Here is an 18955-nt window from a genome sequence, read left to right on the forward strand (position 1 = left end):
TTTTGAAGGTTGGTCCTGCGAGAGTTAGTCGATGGCAGTAAAATCACTCGTTCAACTTACTGACTCTTCAGTCTGGTTCGAACTGTTATCAGGAAATTTTCATTAAAAAAAAAAAATTGTGTTCTTCTTGGATCTACTTTAGTTTTTGCAATCCCTCTTGTGAGCCCTGGGTATGTGCCCTCAGCAGTTTGATGGCGAGATACATATGCAGTACAAGGCCACATTTGATTTTCTTCTTTGGCTACACCCCCTCATTTCTGGTTAAAACTGACAATTGTGTATGAATCTTACCTTTATTTAAATATGAGGTCCATGCACCTATCCTTCTCCATGAATATTTGTCACTCTGTTGTAAAACAAAAAAGGTCCTAGTTTCTTTGATATTTTTTGTCAATGTGAAGAGAATGGGCATGAGCATCGTTTTACTTCTCAGGTTTACAGGTGGGACACTGACCGCCATGACCGCCATGATCGATGAGCAACCCGGACTCTGGAACATCGATACTTTGGAGTTGGATTGGATTTAAGAGTTGGAGTAATCTCTTTGTCCCACCTGAGGTCATTTAAAATAAAACAGAATATTTTTTTTATATAATCCTCGTCCTACAGTAGTAGTTGTTCCCCAGTGTATTTTAAGCCTGTTGGTCCACCAGGCTTTTGTTGTGCCTCCACCAGGCTAAGTATTGCTTCATTAAAAATGTTTTTAGTGCATTTTTTAAAGACTTTATAGTTGGTGTTCAGATTTGATTCTTCCAATATCATAATTATCAAGTGATATTTTCAAATTTCTTGCCAATTTTAAACACCTTTTTAACTCAAAAACACGACGGGCCGCTGGATGAATGACTGCCTTAGCACCCAACCACTGGGCTTAACAAGATTTTAGGGGGAAATCTTGAGTTGGTTGAGCTTGTTTGAGTTTGGGAGACTCATGACCAGAGAGTATATATACTATAGCTTCAAGGGAACTGCTGTATTTTGCGGCTTCATTTTGTTTATTTTTCTTCAGTTTTAATCAAATAATCTTTACATATTACAAAGTGTGTTAGCTTGTGAATAAGGTGCTGTTGTTTATAAGTCCCTCCAAATCTGGAGGTAGCGGAGTCATGCTCCCATGTGCGCGCAATTACTATCTACTATTTCTTTGTCACATTTTTCCAAATGTGAAAAACTCCAAATGTGTTAAAAACCTAACTTTAATTAGTATCATTGAAGGACACAGCCGAGTCTAACGTTCTCGAATTTGGTGACATGTCAAAACAGCACATGTGAGTGATAATAGGTTTTGTCACTACTTTGCATGAAGAAATGGGCCTCATCCATCCAAGACACAGTGCAGGAGTAAAGAGGAAATGGCCTTTTAGTGGAAACAGTGAAATATTGTTCTGTGTAAGTAATCCTCCCAAACACATGAGAATGGTGGAGGAAGGGGTGGGTTTTACAGATTATCCGTCCATTCAGATGCTCCAGTCACCATTTGCATAATTCCATGTTGCCCTTGTTTGATTAGAAATGTCTGGCAAGAACAAAGAGTGTGCTCTCTTTATCTACTCTCAACAGCAACTGTCTGCCTGGTCACAAGACAAAACAACACACCAGCACAAAATCCTTAAAAAATCCTATTCAACATTCCTATTTACTCCTACTGCAATAAAAAAAAAAAAGTAAATGAGTCCATACATTGAACCAAACCTACATCTACACTGTTATGTTAAACATACATTTTGTTTCTTATGTTGTAAAAATTCCTACTTCGTTGTCAGCAGTGGTCATATCGGTGGACAAACCAGCTATGATCTAAATTCACATAAAACCAAACTAGAAATAAGTTATTTCTAGTTTATTACTTTATTTTTAAAAAGCTTTGTATTTGCACCGTACAGGTAAATGTGCCTGTTCTGTGGGTGCGTTGGAAATTCACAACCTATACTTCTCATTGATTTATTAATGACCAACAAGTCTTACCATCATGGTGAGTGCAATCAATGTGTATTGCTGAATTGGACAGCGACTATTAGCCGCTATGGCTAGCGATGTGCACCTTCAGGCGCCATTGCATTGATTTATGTCCACAAAACCGTACAGGATGAGCATGACTGTCACAAAAATGGTCATAGTGACCTTATTTTTTTCATCTGATTTCTATAAAGTATGGCTTAATTTAAAGCTGAGGAAAATCGGCCATACTTTGACATGCAAAGTGTGTATTCTCCCTCAATATAAATCTATAAACAGTTTGGTTTCTGTCAAGATAATAATGAGAACTAAAATGTTTTTTTTTTTATTGGACAATTTAAGTTTTCCTACGGGTAATTTCCACTGTAGGTGACAGTTTGTTAAATACTTTATGATATTACTTATCCTATTTGACAACTATTATATCTCGACTTTCCACAAACAAGAGTCATTTGGTGTTGTTGTCATTTGGTGAACTTTCAGAAAAAAACCTTATCGGCTTAATGCTAACAATTAAAAGTAAAGCACTGTGTCCCTTTTTTAGAGCGTTTGCGTGACATGGATATTCCTGACTCAGTGCAAAGCAATGTTGACGCTACAGTAGATAGTCACGTGATGTCCAATCCGGTAACAGGCCCATAAATGCAGAGCACCCACCAGCAGAAACACAAATCGCCTCCCCTGGTACATTTGAATCAAACTACAGTTTTCTCATTCTTAAATCATCAAATAATCAAAGGATTAAAACATGGTCTGAATGTAAAATAGGCCCATGTAGGTATAATGCCACCTATGCTGGGATCGACTCAAAACCTTTCCTAGATCAACTGGTCGATTGCGATCAACGTATTGAGCACCTCTGGTGTTGAGCATTCCCAACTCTGTTGCTGATTTTGCCCAGTTGACCACAGTAAGGCTTCGGTCAGAAAGTAAACAGAAATCAATTTTTAACAGTTTACTCGCCGTTCTACAGAGACAAACATACAGGCAGATATACAATGGAACCGTTTGGATCAAAGTGCATGTCTGTTTGAATCACCAAGTCAAAGACTTCAGTTTCAGTTGAAAAACTGTGGACTTGAAAACTCGTGTTGAAAGATGTTCTCTGTCGACTCTGATTGAGCCTGACTCGTTTCACAAAGAACAAAGGCCAAAATGTAGATGTACAATTTTGGTAGAGACAAACTCTAAAAGCAGCCAAAGGTTCTGTTACAAAGTGCTGACTCAAAAAAGGATCAATACTAATGGACACCACACTTCTCAGATTAGGTTTTTTTTTTTTTTTCAGGTTTGCAGACTTTCTGTATTTTGTTTTCGCCTACATTTTATGATGTTTCTAAGTTATTTAAGTACCCAAAGGTCTGTATTATTTTTATTATTATTTTCATTTTTTTTCCTTGACTCCATTAATCATTTGACTTCCATCTCACAGTTTGGCACATCTTTTTGTCGCTTTGATCCATTAAATTTTGGTCAGAACATGATGTAAATCTTAAAAAAGTAAAGTGTTATGAATATTTTTGTGGATTGTTTCATATTATTATTTGCAAAGACGTGTATTATTTAATTGAAATATGTGTGCCAGGAAGGAAATTATGACTCATTGAACATATAAACCTCAAAAGCAGCAACGTGATCTCTGATCTGATCTGATCTGATCTGATGGAGCACAGACAGATCCAGATGTAAATGGGCCATCAACGCCGAGGAGCATGCGTGGCCTTGTGTTTGTGAATCAATTGATCAGAAACACACACTAATAACCGACTGAATGCAGTGTCTGTAGAAGACTGACCACAACAATAAATGTCCCATTCAGAGCAGCTGACCTCCCTGACACATGGACCTTTGTCCTCACTTTAGCCCTTCACCAGGGGACTAGACCTGGACTATCATTACTCTAAAGTGATCACTTATATTTGTGTTTACATAGAGCAAATTGAACGGAGTCATAACAGTAACAACTGTGGGATTTTGTGAAAAAAACAAACAAACAAAAAAAAAAAGTCGTGTTTACGTAGCGCCTTACCTTCTATAGAAAGCATGCAGAGGATGAAGACAGAGGAACTGCCAGTAATCCAAACAAAAAGCTTTGAACTTCCACATGGTCTCTGACATTAAGAAACACCGATCTTCAAAAGGCCCATCCTCCCCCTACAAATACAGCACAGCCACAAAAAGAATCCCAGGTCAGACCGTCCACATGATGTGGCTCCTCCTCAGCACCATCCTGTGTATCTGAGCCACGTGGAGGCGGGTGGGTGGGGCTTTGAACCCGCATCTCTCCGCTGCCTTTGTTGATGGTGAGCACTTTCCAGAATCCGGTCAATCACTCGCGTGTTTCTCTGTCTGCTGCTGCTGGGGGAACATGTGGCTCAACACCTCTGAGGAGGGAACAGAGGAGCTGGCTGTCTCCACCGGCAGCCACTTACAGCTGCTCCCATTGTCCAAACGGACGCACTGACAAGGACTGTCTGAGCTGCGCCTGCCCGGGACACAACAAAGACACAAAGGCCGCCCCCCCAAATCCCCCGGTTGGTTGTATCCATTACACTTTATCAGATGCTGCGCAGACCTCTGCCGGGCCGACCTGCTCTGAGTCGAAATAATCGGCCGCGGCACCTCGTGCGCTTGTGCACTTGGGACACAACGTGAAAAACTGCAAGAGGCACTGACTGTTTCTGTAGCATTTGCTGACTGGCTTAAGAAAAGGAGAGTGGGCCTTTTGTCATGAGGTGTGGATTAAAGTGGAGCCAAATGCAGAGCAGCAAAGAAGATAGTGACAATTTGATGTTGGGAGGACAAAAAGAAATCGTAAAAAAACACACAAAAAAACATGAGAGCACAGGGAGCCAGAGGAGAACCAAAAAAAATGTCAAAGGAATCAGGAACAACAGAAAAATAAGGGGATTTAACAAAGGATCTGAGCTGATTGACTAATTTCAGGTGTGAAGGTATGAAGGAAGAGTGAGAGGATGTGACACCAGGGGGAAGAGAGAGCAGACCGGGCACTAGGAAATGGATCCGACAGTTAAGCAAAACTAAACATAATAAAACCAGAGCAACTAAAATAACTAGACACAAGAAATAAACATAAGTAGAATCACTAAGAAATGACTGAACTAGAAGAAAATAGAAGGCAGATGAAATTACATCTGCCTTGGAACACAATTATGGAGCTAGAATAAAATAACTAAAACACAAAAACAACCCTAACAGCTTTGATGTAGAATGCAAACTGCAAAATGTCAAGGGTCTGCATTCAAAGTGCACGTGTCAAAAGGAATGAGTTTTATCTTATTTCAAATGTACTAAGATATTTGCCATAAAATCTAGACTAAAATCACTGGGCAATACTTTGTGCTTTTGCAGTGCAACAATTTTGTTTGTGCAGCTTTGCTGCCACTCCGGCTTGTGTTTATCATGGTGGGATTTCTGGTACAGTCTCTCCTGTGAATATTTGATCTCGTGAATCCGGAGACTGCGGGTCAGGAAAAAATACATTTCAAAAAATAAATAAAGTATCGGAGCGTGAAAAACGTCAGACGCAGGTGGCGTGTGTTGGCCTTTAGAATGCATTACTATTAAGGAAGCTCCAGCAGCACATGGATCCCAACTACGTCTATTGATTTTTTTTCCTCCAGCACCCAGCTGTGAGGTGAATGGAATGAGCTGGAGAAAAAAAAGAAAGGAAAAACATTTTGCTAATGACTGCAGGCTCCCATTTGGCACCTGGGGGAGGATGAGCGCTTCGCTCCAGCTGAGCTTCGGTTAAATTCAGAGGCTTTTTAACAGCCTTGGATCTGACCAGCATTCCCACATTAACCTGTCTTATATGTATTTATTTCTATATATTTGTATATATATTAAAAAATGTTATCCATTCTTCCATGTACCATCTGTAGCTGCTTGTCCATGCAGGATTGCTGGGGGGCTGGTGTGTCTCTCTCTGCGGCAGTCAATGGGCGAGCGGCATAATTCAACACAGAGCAGAGAACGGAGCGTGGAGACAGTCTCAACTAAAGGCAGGTAACTTAAAAGATTTGTTCTGCACTGAAGGAGAAAGCCGGAGAGCCTTCATGGAACACAGGCGTGCTCAGAGAGAACAGGCAAACTCCATGAAGAAAGAACAAGGTGATCCGTTTGACTCAGATCCACCAACAGTAACAGCAATGGCTGCCCTGTGTATTTGTTCATTAAGGGCCTGGGGAATCTAGCTTGAATGCTAATTAGCGCATATGTTCTTATTCATATTGTGAGTTTTTGAATTTGCTACGGCTAACCCTCACTCTCCAAAGCAATCCAATTTTTTTTTTAAATCCGTGAAGAGTAATATAAGATGAACCTGATTTATATGATCGTTCTCGAAATAGAAATTTCGAGAACGAGATTTTGCCATTGAAATGGACTCTTTCAGTATTAGGCTTTTTTGTTTATGGATGTTTTGATTATGGAACAATCAGAGGTTCATGGGAATTTTTGTTGTTTTTCTTTTTGTTGTTTTTTGCCCCCAGAGTTTCTCAAACATGATCAACTATAGTTTTTGATATTCTCCTCTTCCTTCCTGACAGCAAGCTTTACGTCTCAGCCAACACGTGGAACAAGTTGTTTCATGTAGTATCAAAATCTCGCAAAGGTTTTGAAAAAGGAAAGCTTTAAAAGCCATTCTCAAAGAGCCTAAGATGGAAACACATTTATTATCCAAGCTGGGACATTTCCACCCCTCCAGGAGTTCATTAAAGGCCTCACTACTTTCTCTTGACAGTGTCATATACAAGCTTTACTTGCAGTTCCTGACAGACAAAAACCAAGAATTTCTTTTTTTTCTAATTTATTTTGCTGTAGATTCATAACCAGTCAGCACTTGTGTTACCAATATACCCACTTGCTGAGGTCAGTAAATCAGACAAAACACCATTGAATGTCTGTGCTCAGATCTAAAAGCCCCATGAGTCTCCTGGACCCCCAAGGGACCCCGACTCATATAATTGTAGCCATTGTGAGGCTGAGTGGAGCCAGCTGAGCCTCCAGCGTAATATTAATGTTCTCTGTAAGAGGAGATCCGATACTTTACATTTTAAAATGTTAACTAAATACCGTCTCAGACAGCTGAACTGAGCTGAAGCTCAGAAATTTTCTAGGAATTTCCATGTGTTGTTTTCTAGAAAATTCCTGAGTTTTTGTTGCTGACAGACAATGGGATTTTTGTGTCTGTGTGGAATGTTACACTTTTTTCTATCTACCATGACTCTGATATCCTGTAGTAAGTAAGAGCAGGATTAGTTCATAAGTAAAAAGTGCAGTGCATTAAAACTATTCTCATAAGTCCATTTGTCTCCCCAAAATGTTACTCCAGTAAATGCAACCATAATTGCCCACCTCTAGAAAATTAGTAGCCTTGCTATTCTTGTCAACAAACTTACAGTGACACATTGGCCTGGATTAGCTAGTCAGCTAACATTATTTGCGTCCAGCAGCGTTGCTCAACCCAGTTTGTCCAGAAAAAAAAAAAAGAAAAGAAAAAGAAAATCCGTGTATAGTCTTTAATTCTTACTGGAGTGTTAGTTCTGAGATAAGTCGTGGTCTCAAATGAACCGCTGCCTTGTTCTTTCACGCCTTCGGCAGGTTGAGCCCCCGTACGGTCTTTGAAGAAGCACTGAGAGGCAGGGACACGTGACGCTACAAACAAGATGAAAGGTGAAGCCAAAATGTCAGCCGAGCCACTTTTCAGCAGATGAGAATCTGCTAACCGCGGAACCGTCCCCAGTAATCATACTTAGGAGTAAGCTAAAATGTGGAAAGGAGACAGGAACTAGGTCAGTGTTCTTACATCAGCTGCTGAGAGGAGGTATGATCTTACACATAATGAAAAACCTCTTCACCGAGACAGGTTGAAAATGTCCAAAGTTTTTCCAGAAAGTTGTTGCCAATATTTCTGCGCATAGGCAAAGATGAGAAAAATTATAAAGTTTAGATTGAATCATTATTTATGAAAAGCAGGTGGCATGAAACCCAACCGCTTTTATTGTTTGTTGCAAACAAAAAAACTTGATGGAACAAAAAAAGTGAAGAAAACACACACAAAAAAAAACAAGAAAAAAAATGACAATACAAAACAGACCCATGAATAAGATACAATATCTTCACATTTCACAAGACCCAGACACAGGCAACATTAAACTACCAGAGTAATAACAGGCAGAATCTGATTCAAGGCAATCATATTGTTTTATGCCAGTAGTATATTTGCCATTTACCTCCAGCACATACATACTTCAAAGCAAAAAAAAAAAAAAAGTAAAATCCGGAGAGCATATTTTGATGCAGTACATCAGTGATCCACTGTTGACCCAAAACCTTGTGTTTTCCCACCTTTCTTCACTTTCCTCTCCCTCTCCACGCCCATCAATTTGAAACATACCCAAAAGAAATTTCTGATCAAATTTAAAATACATAAATTTGGGCTGTACCAATTCACTTACTGATTTGGTTACTTGATTATGAAAATTCCTCGAGGCAAATGATCTGCCTTGAAGCTTTGTGAAACAATTTTTTTCCCATTGGGACGCAATGTCTGTTGCGCAGGGACCTGACACGTTATTTCAAACTTCTACCGTGCTAAAACATTTCCAGACCTCTGAAACTTTCCCTCAGTTTTAGCTTTTGTCTAACGTCTTCCAGCTCCATTTTATTGCTTGTCGTAACCGCAGGGCGAGTCAAGTGCAAGTCTCCTGGGATGTGTGACTGATGAGACAGGAGTCGAGTGCACAGGCAGTGGCTGCGCTTGTTACAGTGAGATTAACTTCTTCACCTTTCTATTCTCACTAGGGTAAACTCACCTCCTCCCCTTGTTACACGATGATAAGCAAATTAACACAAATTTGTAAGCTTACACGCCACAGAAGTCTGAACTGAACCCCAAATACCAACCAGATGCTTTCAGGTCAGGTTCTAAACTCTATTAAACATCCACTACATACAGTATGTGTTTGGTTCAATGCGCCTCAATGCAGAGGTAACGGTACGCAGAGGTGGACGTGGTGCCAAAACGTTGCACTTGTGTAAGAGTAGCACTGCTTCATCATATTTTTACTTCAGTAAAAATAAAATTAGAAATTAAAAGCAAAAAGTAGCTGATCAAATTTAAGTGAAGAGGAAATGTTCATGTTTTAAAGGACAAAAATGACAATAATTCATATAAGTAACAAAAAAAACCCAAAATCATGCAAAATACTTTGTTTTTCCCAAATCAGTTTCTTTCAATAAAAAATAAAAAAAATCAAAAAAACTTATGAAACTTTAACAAAAACTGTAGCTGTGTGTCTGTATCTGGTGAATTGTTGGTTAAAACATGTTTGTTCTTCATTCAGTGAGTCGAGAATCAAGAAATTGCCCTCAAATACGTGAAATTACTCAAGTACAAGTAGAAGTAAGTAAAGTACCTTTTTTTCCAAAAACAATCATTCAAGTAAATGTAACCCAGTACCCAACTCTGACAGTATGTGAGGAAACTTTGATCTCTCATCCCCTGATCCGAGCTCCCCTTGAAGAAACGCTGCAATTAGATCAGCTCAATATAAACATGCAGTGGGGCGACTAAAAGGCCTGATCCACGCCGAGGCCAAGCGTCGTACATTAATTAAACGTTCTCTTTGTTGCGTACTATTTGTAATGACTGGCAAATGTGACAAAAGCAGCGACGTCCTGTCAGACTGTGGGCTTCGTCCGTGTCAAAGCTGAAACCAGGAGGGCAATCGGAGGCGTTCGTACCGCCTCAAACGCAGAGGCGAAGCTGGGACGTGGAGAGCAGCGGGGTTGAGGACTACATTAACATTTGGCTCATTATCGAGTCACTTTTTAAAACCCTGGCACAAAGGCTGTTGACACAAGCAGACATTCTTCAAGATGTGAAGGCGCACACTGAGCCAGGCATTAAACTTTAACCAGGCAGACTCGCTAAATATTTAAGTGGTCTGTTCATCATAGGCATGAGGCCTGACACAAGCAGTAGATTTAGCTTCATGATAGCGCTTGATGGAAAACTATGCTGAAGTGTATGCATGTGCTGTGTGAGACTGCTCAGCACAAACATTTTTATTTATTTTTCACCTCCCCCACCCAATTTCAATCAATCCGGAACCTAGTGGTGCACACTAAACTGCTGGGCCGCTGTCAGGACCAGTGATGTGTTTCCTTAGGCTACGGTACATGAATGTGCAGTCTGCACACGGCTCTTCACGACCAATCACTGTCTGTCTTTGTTTCCAAGTAATGAGCAGCTATTTGAACCTAATTGGTGAGCTGTTCATAGAAAGGATCCTAAATGCAGATTACTTCAGGGTGTTTGTAGAGCGTTTGTTGGCATGTTGGCCACTGCATGCTGACATCCAGAGGTGGGCAGAGAACCCAAACACTGCACTCAGGTAAAAGTAGCACTACAGCATATTTTTTCTCAAGTAAAAGAAGCTTGAAAATCAAGATGTATTTGTGTCTGCATCAAAAATACAAGTGTGGATCTTGTTCTGTGTGCTTGTGAATTACGACACAGCTTTAGCTCCGTACATACGGAGAGTGGAAAAACAAGAGGGCCGGTCTGCGCCTGTTCACATGAAATGAGTGAAATTAATTAATGGGGCCACTTTATAAATAATGTGCTTTAAATTTTAAGACTTTGAGTGAAATATCAAGTCTTTTCAAGCAAACAGCTTCAAGTCAAGTCCCAAGTCAATGGTGTGAAAGTCAGAGTCAAGTCTGAGTCTTTGAGCATTATTTCAATTCAAGTCCTGATTTTAATGACTAAAGTCCCCACCTCAGAAAATCACTTAAGTAAAACCAAAAAGTACAGAGTAGTAAACATACTCCAAAAAGTAAATTTTTTTCAAAGAAGTTATTCAAGTAGCCTGAAACTTTTGGTAACACTTTAATTGAAGGCGTGAGCATAGGACTGACATGAAACCTGTCAGAAACATGAAGGAGTCTTCATCAATGTCTATGACTGTTTCATGAAGAGTCTGTCGGTAAATAATGACACTTTTAATTGACCTTTAATGCAAGTGTGCTTTGAAATGTCATTATTTTCCACATAATGCAAAGTTGACACTTTCAGCACAGCATTTAATGCAAATTTGTATTAAAAGTCTCATCATTTACCTGATGCCACATCATGACAGCAGTCATAAACCGTCATGAAGACCCCTTCATGTTCCTGTTATGTCATGTTTATGTCAACGTCAAATGAAGCGTAACCACAATCTTCAAGAAACATCTTGGTATGGTATGTGTTTAAATGTTTGAGCAGCATTATAGGAAGGGAGGTTAAAAGAAAAAAAACAAACCCAAAAAGAACAAGCCTGTGATGATCATGCACAGCTCCAAAAATAGCTTCACAGGATGGTGTGACATCACCAGCCCTGCGCAAACAAAGTTGATCATTAACTCTGTGGTTTCACCCAGGAAGCATCACATGTAGAGAGAATCACGACCGTGGACACACGGGAAAGGCTGCACTGTACAGGACCTCTCTCTGACAACATGTCTCACACTACAGGTCACTGAAAACAGACATATCTGTTTATAAATCACATGTCAAACCTGAGGCCCAGGGGCCAAATGTGACCACCCCTTGCTTCTCATGTGGCCCTCCAGACTTCATATTACATCAATAAGTCACTCCAGTTTTTCACAAATATGCAAAATTCACACAAAAGCAGCAAATCCACACATTCTTTTTCTGATTTTTACTGCAACATCTCAAAACTTTGAGGCTAAGTGAGAGCTGCCTCAGCCTCATTTGATGTTAGGTTATAGTCCACGACCCCCACTGTCAGGACTCTGGGTTTTTGGGTTGGTTTTGCTTTTAATTTTAATTAGCTTCATGTTTTAGTGCACTTTAGTTTATCCCTTCATGATCCTTTTGATATTTATATTTGAAGTATCTAGTGTAATAAGAATTGTCTTATTGTTTTCCCTTTTTTCAATCCTTTATATTGTTTCTAGGTTTATTTTTTAGTTACCTTAAGTTCGGTCCTTGTTTGTCTGAGTCCATGTCGAGCCTTTTTTAATGACTATAGTTTAATTCTATTTTATCCTGCTAGTTATTTCTTATTTCAGCCTGATTTAATTCATTTTAATTTAAGAAACACTGAATGCTGAAAGAAACAGCTTTATATCAATATTTTAACAGTTTAATGTGTTTTATCAATACATTCTGGTCCAAAATGAAAGTCTGCTCAACTCCCCTGTTCTAAATCGTTTCAAGCTTTTCGTTCATAACTTTGGGGTCTTTGATCTTCTCCATGCATTTTCTCAAAGTTGACCCCTAATCTGTCAAAATGCAACCTTGTGACAGGTACTCACGAGTGGCGGTGGCGTCTGTGAGACGTGGCGGAGGGCTCCTCCGAGTCCGGCCTGGAGAAACAGGGGAGCAGAGAGCTTACACACCATCTGACCACATGAGATCAATTTTATTGTCCCTCACAGGTAATTTGTTTTGTGGCAATCAAAGCGCAATCGCAAAGAGTGTAACAAGAATTAGAGTAATAACTACAATGTCCATAGTGTTGGATATTATGCACCAAGTCTCTACTTGGTCGTATCTCAAACTATTAATGAGATGGCAAATGAACAGTTCTGTCTTTTTGCATTTTATTTCTGTTTATCAGTAAGCAGAATCCAGAAACCTGTAATGACAGTTGAATATGGAGTTTTACTGCAACATATCAATAAGACATAGAGCCGATGGTGGAGACGATGGTAGTTCGTCCGGTCATTGGCTGGTTGCTGGTTTGATCCATTGTCTCTCTGTTATTGTGTCATCGTGGAAGACACTTCAGCTGCCTTGCCTGCTGGTGGTGGTCAGAGGGCCCAGCAGGTGGCGCTGGTGCATGGCAGCCTGGCCTCTGTCAGACTGCCCCAGGATGGCTGTGTGTGTGTGGGGTGTGGGGTGTGTGTGTGTGTGTGTGTGTGTGTGTGTGTGTGTGTGTGTGTGTGTGTGTGTGTGTGTGTGTGTGTGTGTGTGTGTGTGTGTGTGTGGCTGACTGTATGTAAAGGGAAGCGATTTATGGTCCTCTGGACTTCAACAACTGACGCCCAAGTCTTTATCAAGCTCTGTATGTGATGCTTCAAGCATTAGTAAATATTTATTTGCATCACAACTGGGTCAAAAATCAGCCAGTTGGCTCAGTTACTGTCATGTAAAGTAAAGTAGTTTACTGAACATGTAAAGTCCAGGAAAGTACTGGACTTTTGAGCGTGTCATGTCCAGTAAACTATTTTACTGGACATGACACGCTCAACAGCAGATCAGTGTAGTGAGTGAGGGAGAGGAGATTGGTTCACTGGTCTCTATGGAAACTACGGGGTATGATGAAGGAAGGCTTCAAGGAAATGAGTCATTCTCCATTTCTCATTCAGACTGATGAGTTCTTCACTATATAGTGACTGGAGACGTACAGGAACTGACCAGTTATGTTGCTCCAAAGTTTCTATTGGTTGAACTCAGTCTATGACTGAAGTTGGTGTGTTGTGGCAACTGGTTCTAGATATAACAGTGGCGCGGAGCGGCTTATTTAAATGGGGATTTTGCCAGTGGTATTGGCCGTCATCATGGAACGCACCGGAGAGCAGAGAGGCCATGAAAGAAAGATGAAGTTGAAAGCAATGGAGTTGGAGGAATTCTTATTACAGTAATATTAATACATTTTCCTTAAATAAGTATCTCCAAGTAGAGCAATATAAAAAAACATTTTAAAAAAATATCACTGCAGCTCTTAACAGCTGCATCTAACTCTGCCAACTCTCTTAAAACTACATTTATTACATAGGTGAATAAGTACAATATAGGCTCACTGTTTATGTTTGTCACGGTTTATTGTGACAGATGTGTTTGATGGTGTCCTATATCAGTGACAGGCTACATTTTGACTTACCCTCATGACATCACAAGATGGCGCTAGCAAATGGCAGAGTTACTGCAGATTAATTAACAGTGGCCTTTACAGTACGCTGCAAAAAGTATTTTTTATTAAAAGCTTTTGTGTGCACAGAATGAAAGCACAATAATTCGCCTTTTTAAACCACGTCTGTCGTTTTATTGAGTCAGTCACACTTTAAGAAGTTCTGTCAAACATTTTGAAGACCCAGGAACATGGACAAGGTTTTACAAATAAACAGTTAAATGGAACAAGACATTTCAATTGCTGATAGTAAACAGGAAATATTTTATATCTGTATATTTTCCTTAAGCTTAGTTATTTTTTTTGTATATTCATTTCTGAACCCAGCAAACTGAATTAGGCATGCATGACTAATCAGAGTGCAGTGGAGCGTGAGAGCAGCAAACATGATGCTGCGTAGTGGGGAGCAATGATTAGCTGATTACAGCTGCACTAGATAATCTAGCTGATCTAGCCCGTTCTCCACACCCTATGGCATGGACTAACCTCCACAGAGGCGGCACAGCAACAAGCTGATGCCCAAAAATCCTAAAACATCTGCTGCTGCTATATACATATGTGGGGTATATATGTATGCAACCCATAAGGTCAACAATGCCGAGTCGCAAACGCGAGTGAACAGACAGGGGAGCGTTAAAGTGGTGTGCTCCCCACGCAACTTTCACATTTATAAAAAGTTAAGAAAGTTTGTGTAAAACCAATATAGCATGTACAAATTACTACAACAAATTATCTTTCTATTAAAGCACAACCAGTTTATGTTGGCATGCCCGGGTTGTTGAGTTGTTTTGGAATTTGCTTTCATTCTAGGTTCGTTGTTATTTTGTTAGTTCCTTCTTTTGATTAGATCAATCTTATTCCTGCTCTTCAATTCAGTTCTTTCTTACTGATTCAGGTTTATTTCTTGTGTTTTTCTGTGCTCTCCCTCACTCCCTGTGACACTTCCTCTCTCTTCACTCACACCTGCAATCAGTTAGCTAATCTGCCCAGGTCTTTTGTCCAGCATTCAATCTCCCACTACTTAAGCTCCTTATTGTCAGACACTCCTTGCCGGTTTCTCTCGTCTACTCTGGTTATTTTTCCAGTCCGTTCCATGCCATCCCTTCCTCCCGGATTTATGGTTTGTCTTCTTCTTTGGATTCCTCGTCTTCTTGTGATTTCTGTAAGCCTTTTGCTCTTCACCTTTTTGCAGCACTTTTGCAGCTCCATTAACAACGCACATCATGACACTTTATGATTAATGGCTTGTACTTGGGTCGTGCTTTATGAAGTTCAGAGGACCGCTAAGAGCTTCACAACAGCAAGGTGGGTGAAAAGTCTTTCCCGAGGACACAACGACAAAGGTGGACAGAGTGGGAATCGAACCGGCCACCCACCAAACGAGGGACGAACTCTTACAACCACTGTTGTAGGTAATATTTCTAAATTGAGGTTTTCTTTGTCACTATTTTACTTTTTTTCCTCATCAGAACATTTAAAATTATAAAACACATAAGTAAAAACCAATAATTGAAAAGGGAGTACAAATGCATATAGGAGAACATTTTGGGGTTAAGCAAGATATCTAAAAAACCATGAATAACAAAACCAGGCAGCAGAAGAATGTCAAAGTAATTGCATGTTGTCACCTCTTACCATACGGTGTGTATCCCTTTTTTCCAGAAAGCCATCCCCTTTTCTTCTTGTTAAAGAATTGAAAGGTCAAATGCTCCATGCTCTGAATATTATTAACAAAACCCATCCACTGTTTGATAGTAGGAGGGTCTCTGTCAAGCCATCGCTTAGTTACCGTAGTTACAGCTTTCTTTTTTGCCATCGACATGATTTTCAGGACATATCTATCAGGTTTTTTTTCCCAGCTCACAGAATCAAAGGCTTTCGCTGCATCCAAATTAGCAATATAGCTGTTGGTTTTCTTCTTGTTCTATTGTACAGACATTATCTCGGGTTCGCCTACCTGAAATAAACCCAGGTTAATCTTCATTGGTCAAAAAGGGGTAATATTTCCCCCATCCTTTTAGCCAGAACAGTAGCATATGTTTTATAATCCTGGTTCAAAACACCATTTCCTCTGTAAGACCCACTTTTCGTCAAACCCTTCCCCCCACAGAAATAGAGGCCTCTCTCCAAGATGGGGTTAAAACAAAGTTAAAGGAATTAGCCATCATTGACGTTAGTTGTTCCCTACATGACTTGTTCCATTCCTCCGGGAACCCATCAGGTCCTGGGGTTTCACTTGGTTTTAAAAAGGAGATAAGTCTATTTCCAGGGATGGGATTGCTTCAATCAGTTTCTCATTATGCTATCTACCCAGAGATGGGAGATCCAGCTGGTTATTATCTGCACCAAACATCGTGGTGTAGCTCACATAGGGGTTGACACATTTTTTTTCATTTTTTTTTCTATTAATTTTAAATCAAATGTGACTTTCTTGGTAATGGGGTCTTTTATCTTGTAAACAGTGGCATCTGACTGGTGTTTTCGCCTCCAGGATCCTGGAGGCCTCAGAACCCGCCTCCACGAACTTCTTCTAATAAAAATCAAAGTTTTATTCCTCTTGTTCCTCACTGGATCAATTTCCTGTTTTAATTGCCTCATTTGTAAAAGTAATTGTGAGTCTCCGTGTTTTGCCATGTTGTAAATTCAAAAGTTTGTTCCGCAGGTCAAAGAGTCCATGAGCTTTTATCTTATTAGCAAAAGCTGTTTCCGATATTATATAACCCCTCAGGAATGCCTTGACCGCAGTGCACAATGTTGCTGGGATTACATCATCATTATTCAAATATCTTTTCAGCTTCTTGTTTGAAGACGGGATTATTTTTGCATACTTATATTAATTATCCATAATGTTTTTGAATGGATAATATCCACAAGCAGTTTGAAGAGTGGGATGGTCTATCACCTCTAGAGTATACATTATGTTTGCAGGACAAAAATAGAACCGTCAGCGGCATTGGGTGTAGTTTTCTCCAGGGGGCGCTACAACTCCAAAGTACATGTAAATACACCAGCGTGCCTACATGACTGAAAACAGCTGAAGTAACATAATAATGTCATGTAGTGTTTTATTTTAACACAAATTTTGCCCTTCTGTCTTTGTGAAAAGCAAATTTCTGAACGATGTTGGGGTACTCTGCCCACATCTGGTCAGAGCCTGATAAATCAGATAAGTTTTATCTGTAGAGTACAGAATTACTTCAATTACTGGTGATTAGATCATTCATAAACTATCCGGACATAACGATGGCTTTATTAGGAGAATCTGTTTTGTTGTGATTTCTGAGTTTGTTAATAGGAAGGAATTTCGATCCAAATAAAGGACGATACTGTAGGTATAAAGGACGGACCCGGTCCAAGTAGACGAAACATACAGGCACTGAAAGTACCCAAAAGTAGTTTTTTTTTAAATTACACCCAAAAAAAACTTCTTAGTAATGTGGGAAAGGTTATTTTGGGTAAGGGTCAGCATAGTGTCACGTTTTCTACTCAGTCCTGTTCATAGTTAGAAATTGAATTTTACTTTAATTCAGATTGTGCTGTGATGTGTTAAATTGCTCCCGTGTCAGGAACTAACAGTATCTCACAGTGCAGCAGTCGCCTTGATGATTGGGCGCCAGCAGCAGTGGGAGGGAGGCGTGTGCTGAGGGGTGGGAGTGGAGCCGTTTCAGAAACACCTCTCAACCCTACCCCTCTTCTAAAAACCCATCACTGATCGCTTTGGACACAGAGCAGACATCCTCTGCAACACTCACATGAGCATGGACATCAAAGCCCAGAACAGAGTGCAAATTGTCTGTGAACCTCTGACCGAAGTTCAGTGAAGCCTATGCAACGCCGCAGCCAGTCAAGCACAAGCTGAGTGTGTAAAGACCTGACCTTCCCCCCTCCGACGGCAGACAGTAGCGAGAGGCATTAATTATTGAACAAATAACCTCTGATTTTATATCTGATTTTTATGCTGCCCCAATGGCACAAATCAGAGAGTTTGCACAATAAAAGAAGGTCGCTTTGATTTGAGGTTAGAATACTCGGCGACGTGGTAATCCTCTAAAATACTGTTTGGAGTCGTTTATGAAGGGATGCACCTGCTTCAACAGCATCCATATGTATATGGAGGTCCTTGAAGGGCCTTCAGGAATATACATCTTCCTGAAGTTTACAAAAACTGTTGAACTCCGTCCGCTAAACTAGCAGACGTGTCTCAGGCAGGACATTTTTGAGACGTATAAGACTATTTACTGGCATGCCTCAAATTTGTCTCTGTTAAATTTATGTTTCAGAAATTCTTGAATCTATACGGCGCTGCTCTCACAAAGTTCTGTCTATTTCCACCAAGCACCTCCATTGGCTCTTCAGTCTCCTCATCCCCACTCAGCTCCACCAGACTAGTGGCAACAGCATTTAGCAGACACCTGGTGGAGCTGCACGTCTGACAGGAGTGGAACTGCTCTCCTGAGCCTGCTAACAGCACAATGAGAAACGTTGCAACGACGCTGTACAGGCGGAGCGTTGGACAGAACAGGAGCTTCTTAAAGGGATAGAGGCCATTTTTAACAGGTCTAATTGCAAAGTCAAGTCACTTTATGTCATGTTTGATATGTGCAGCATTTTTAAAACGACAGAACCTCACAGCACTATGTGAGACCCTTAAAAAAACGTCCTGGATATAACTCTGCTCAGCAGTCTTGAGGAGACTCTCACAGCTGCACTATTGCAGTTCAAATTTGCTTCTTCATAAAGAGAGCCAGATGCTCTAATCTTCTCCGCAACTTTCTCCTTGGCTTATCTGCTGTGTTCCTTAGTTTTCATGATGCAGTTTGTTCTCTAATAAACCTCTGAGGCCGGTAACGGAACAGCTGCATTTACGCTTAGATTTTATTACATACAGATGGATGCTATTTAGGAAGTAGGTAACTTCTGAAAAGAGTTGAGTAAGGGCTTAATAAAATTTTTAAAAAAGCACGCTGCTGTTTGTTGGTTTTTCTTTGAAGATAACTTTGACAAGTGTTGTTCATTAACCGTCCACTTTATGCATTGTTTAATGT

The 18955-nt window shown here is 40.2% G+C and overlaps 1 protein-coding gene across 2 annotated transcripts in view; it reads right to left on the reverse strand.

Moving 5' to 3' along the window:
- Positions 1–18955, reverse strand: part of iqsec1b (IQ motif and Sec7 domain ArfGEF 1b) — an 87374-nt gene that overhangs the window by 55957 nt on the left and 12462 nt on the right. For both annotated transcript variants that reach the window (XM_055027065.1, XM_055027067.1), the window contains exon 3: positions 12313–12363. In XM_055027065.1, the coding sequence (XP_054883040.1) occupies positions 12313–12363 (51 nt within the window). The remainder of the gene's footprint in view (positions 1–12312; positions 12364–18955) is intronic.

The sequence above is a fragment of the Poeciliopsis prolifica genome, unplaced genomic scaffold (genome assembly GCF_027474105.1).
Source record: "Poeciliopsis prolifica strain line A6 unplaced genomic scaffold, Auburn_PproV2 SCAFFOLD003, whole genome shotgun sequence".
Lineage (NCBI taxonomy): Eukaryota > Metazoa > Chordata > Actinopteri > Cyprinodontiformes > Poeciliidae > Poeciliopsis > Poeciliopsis prolifica.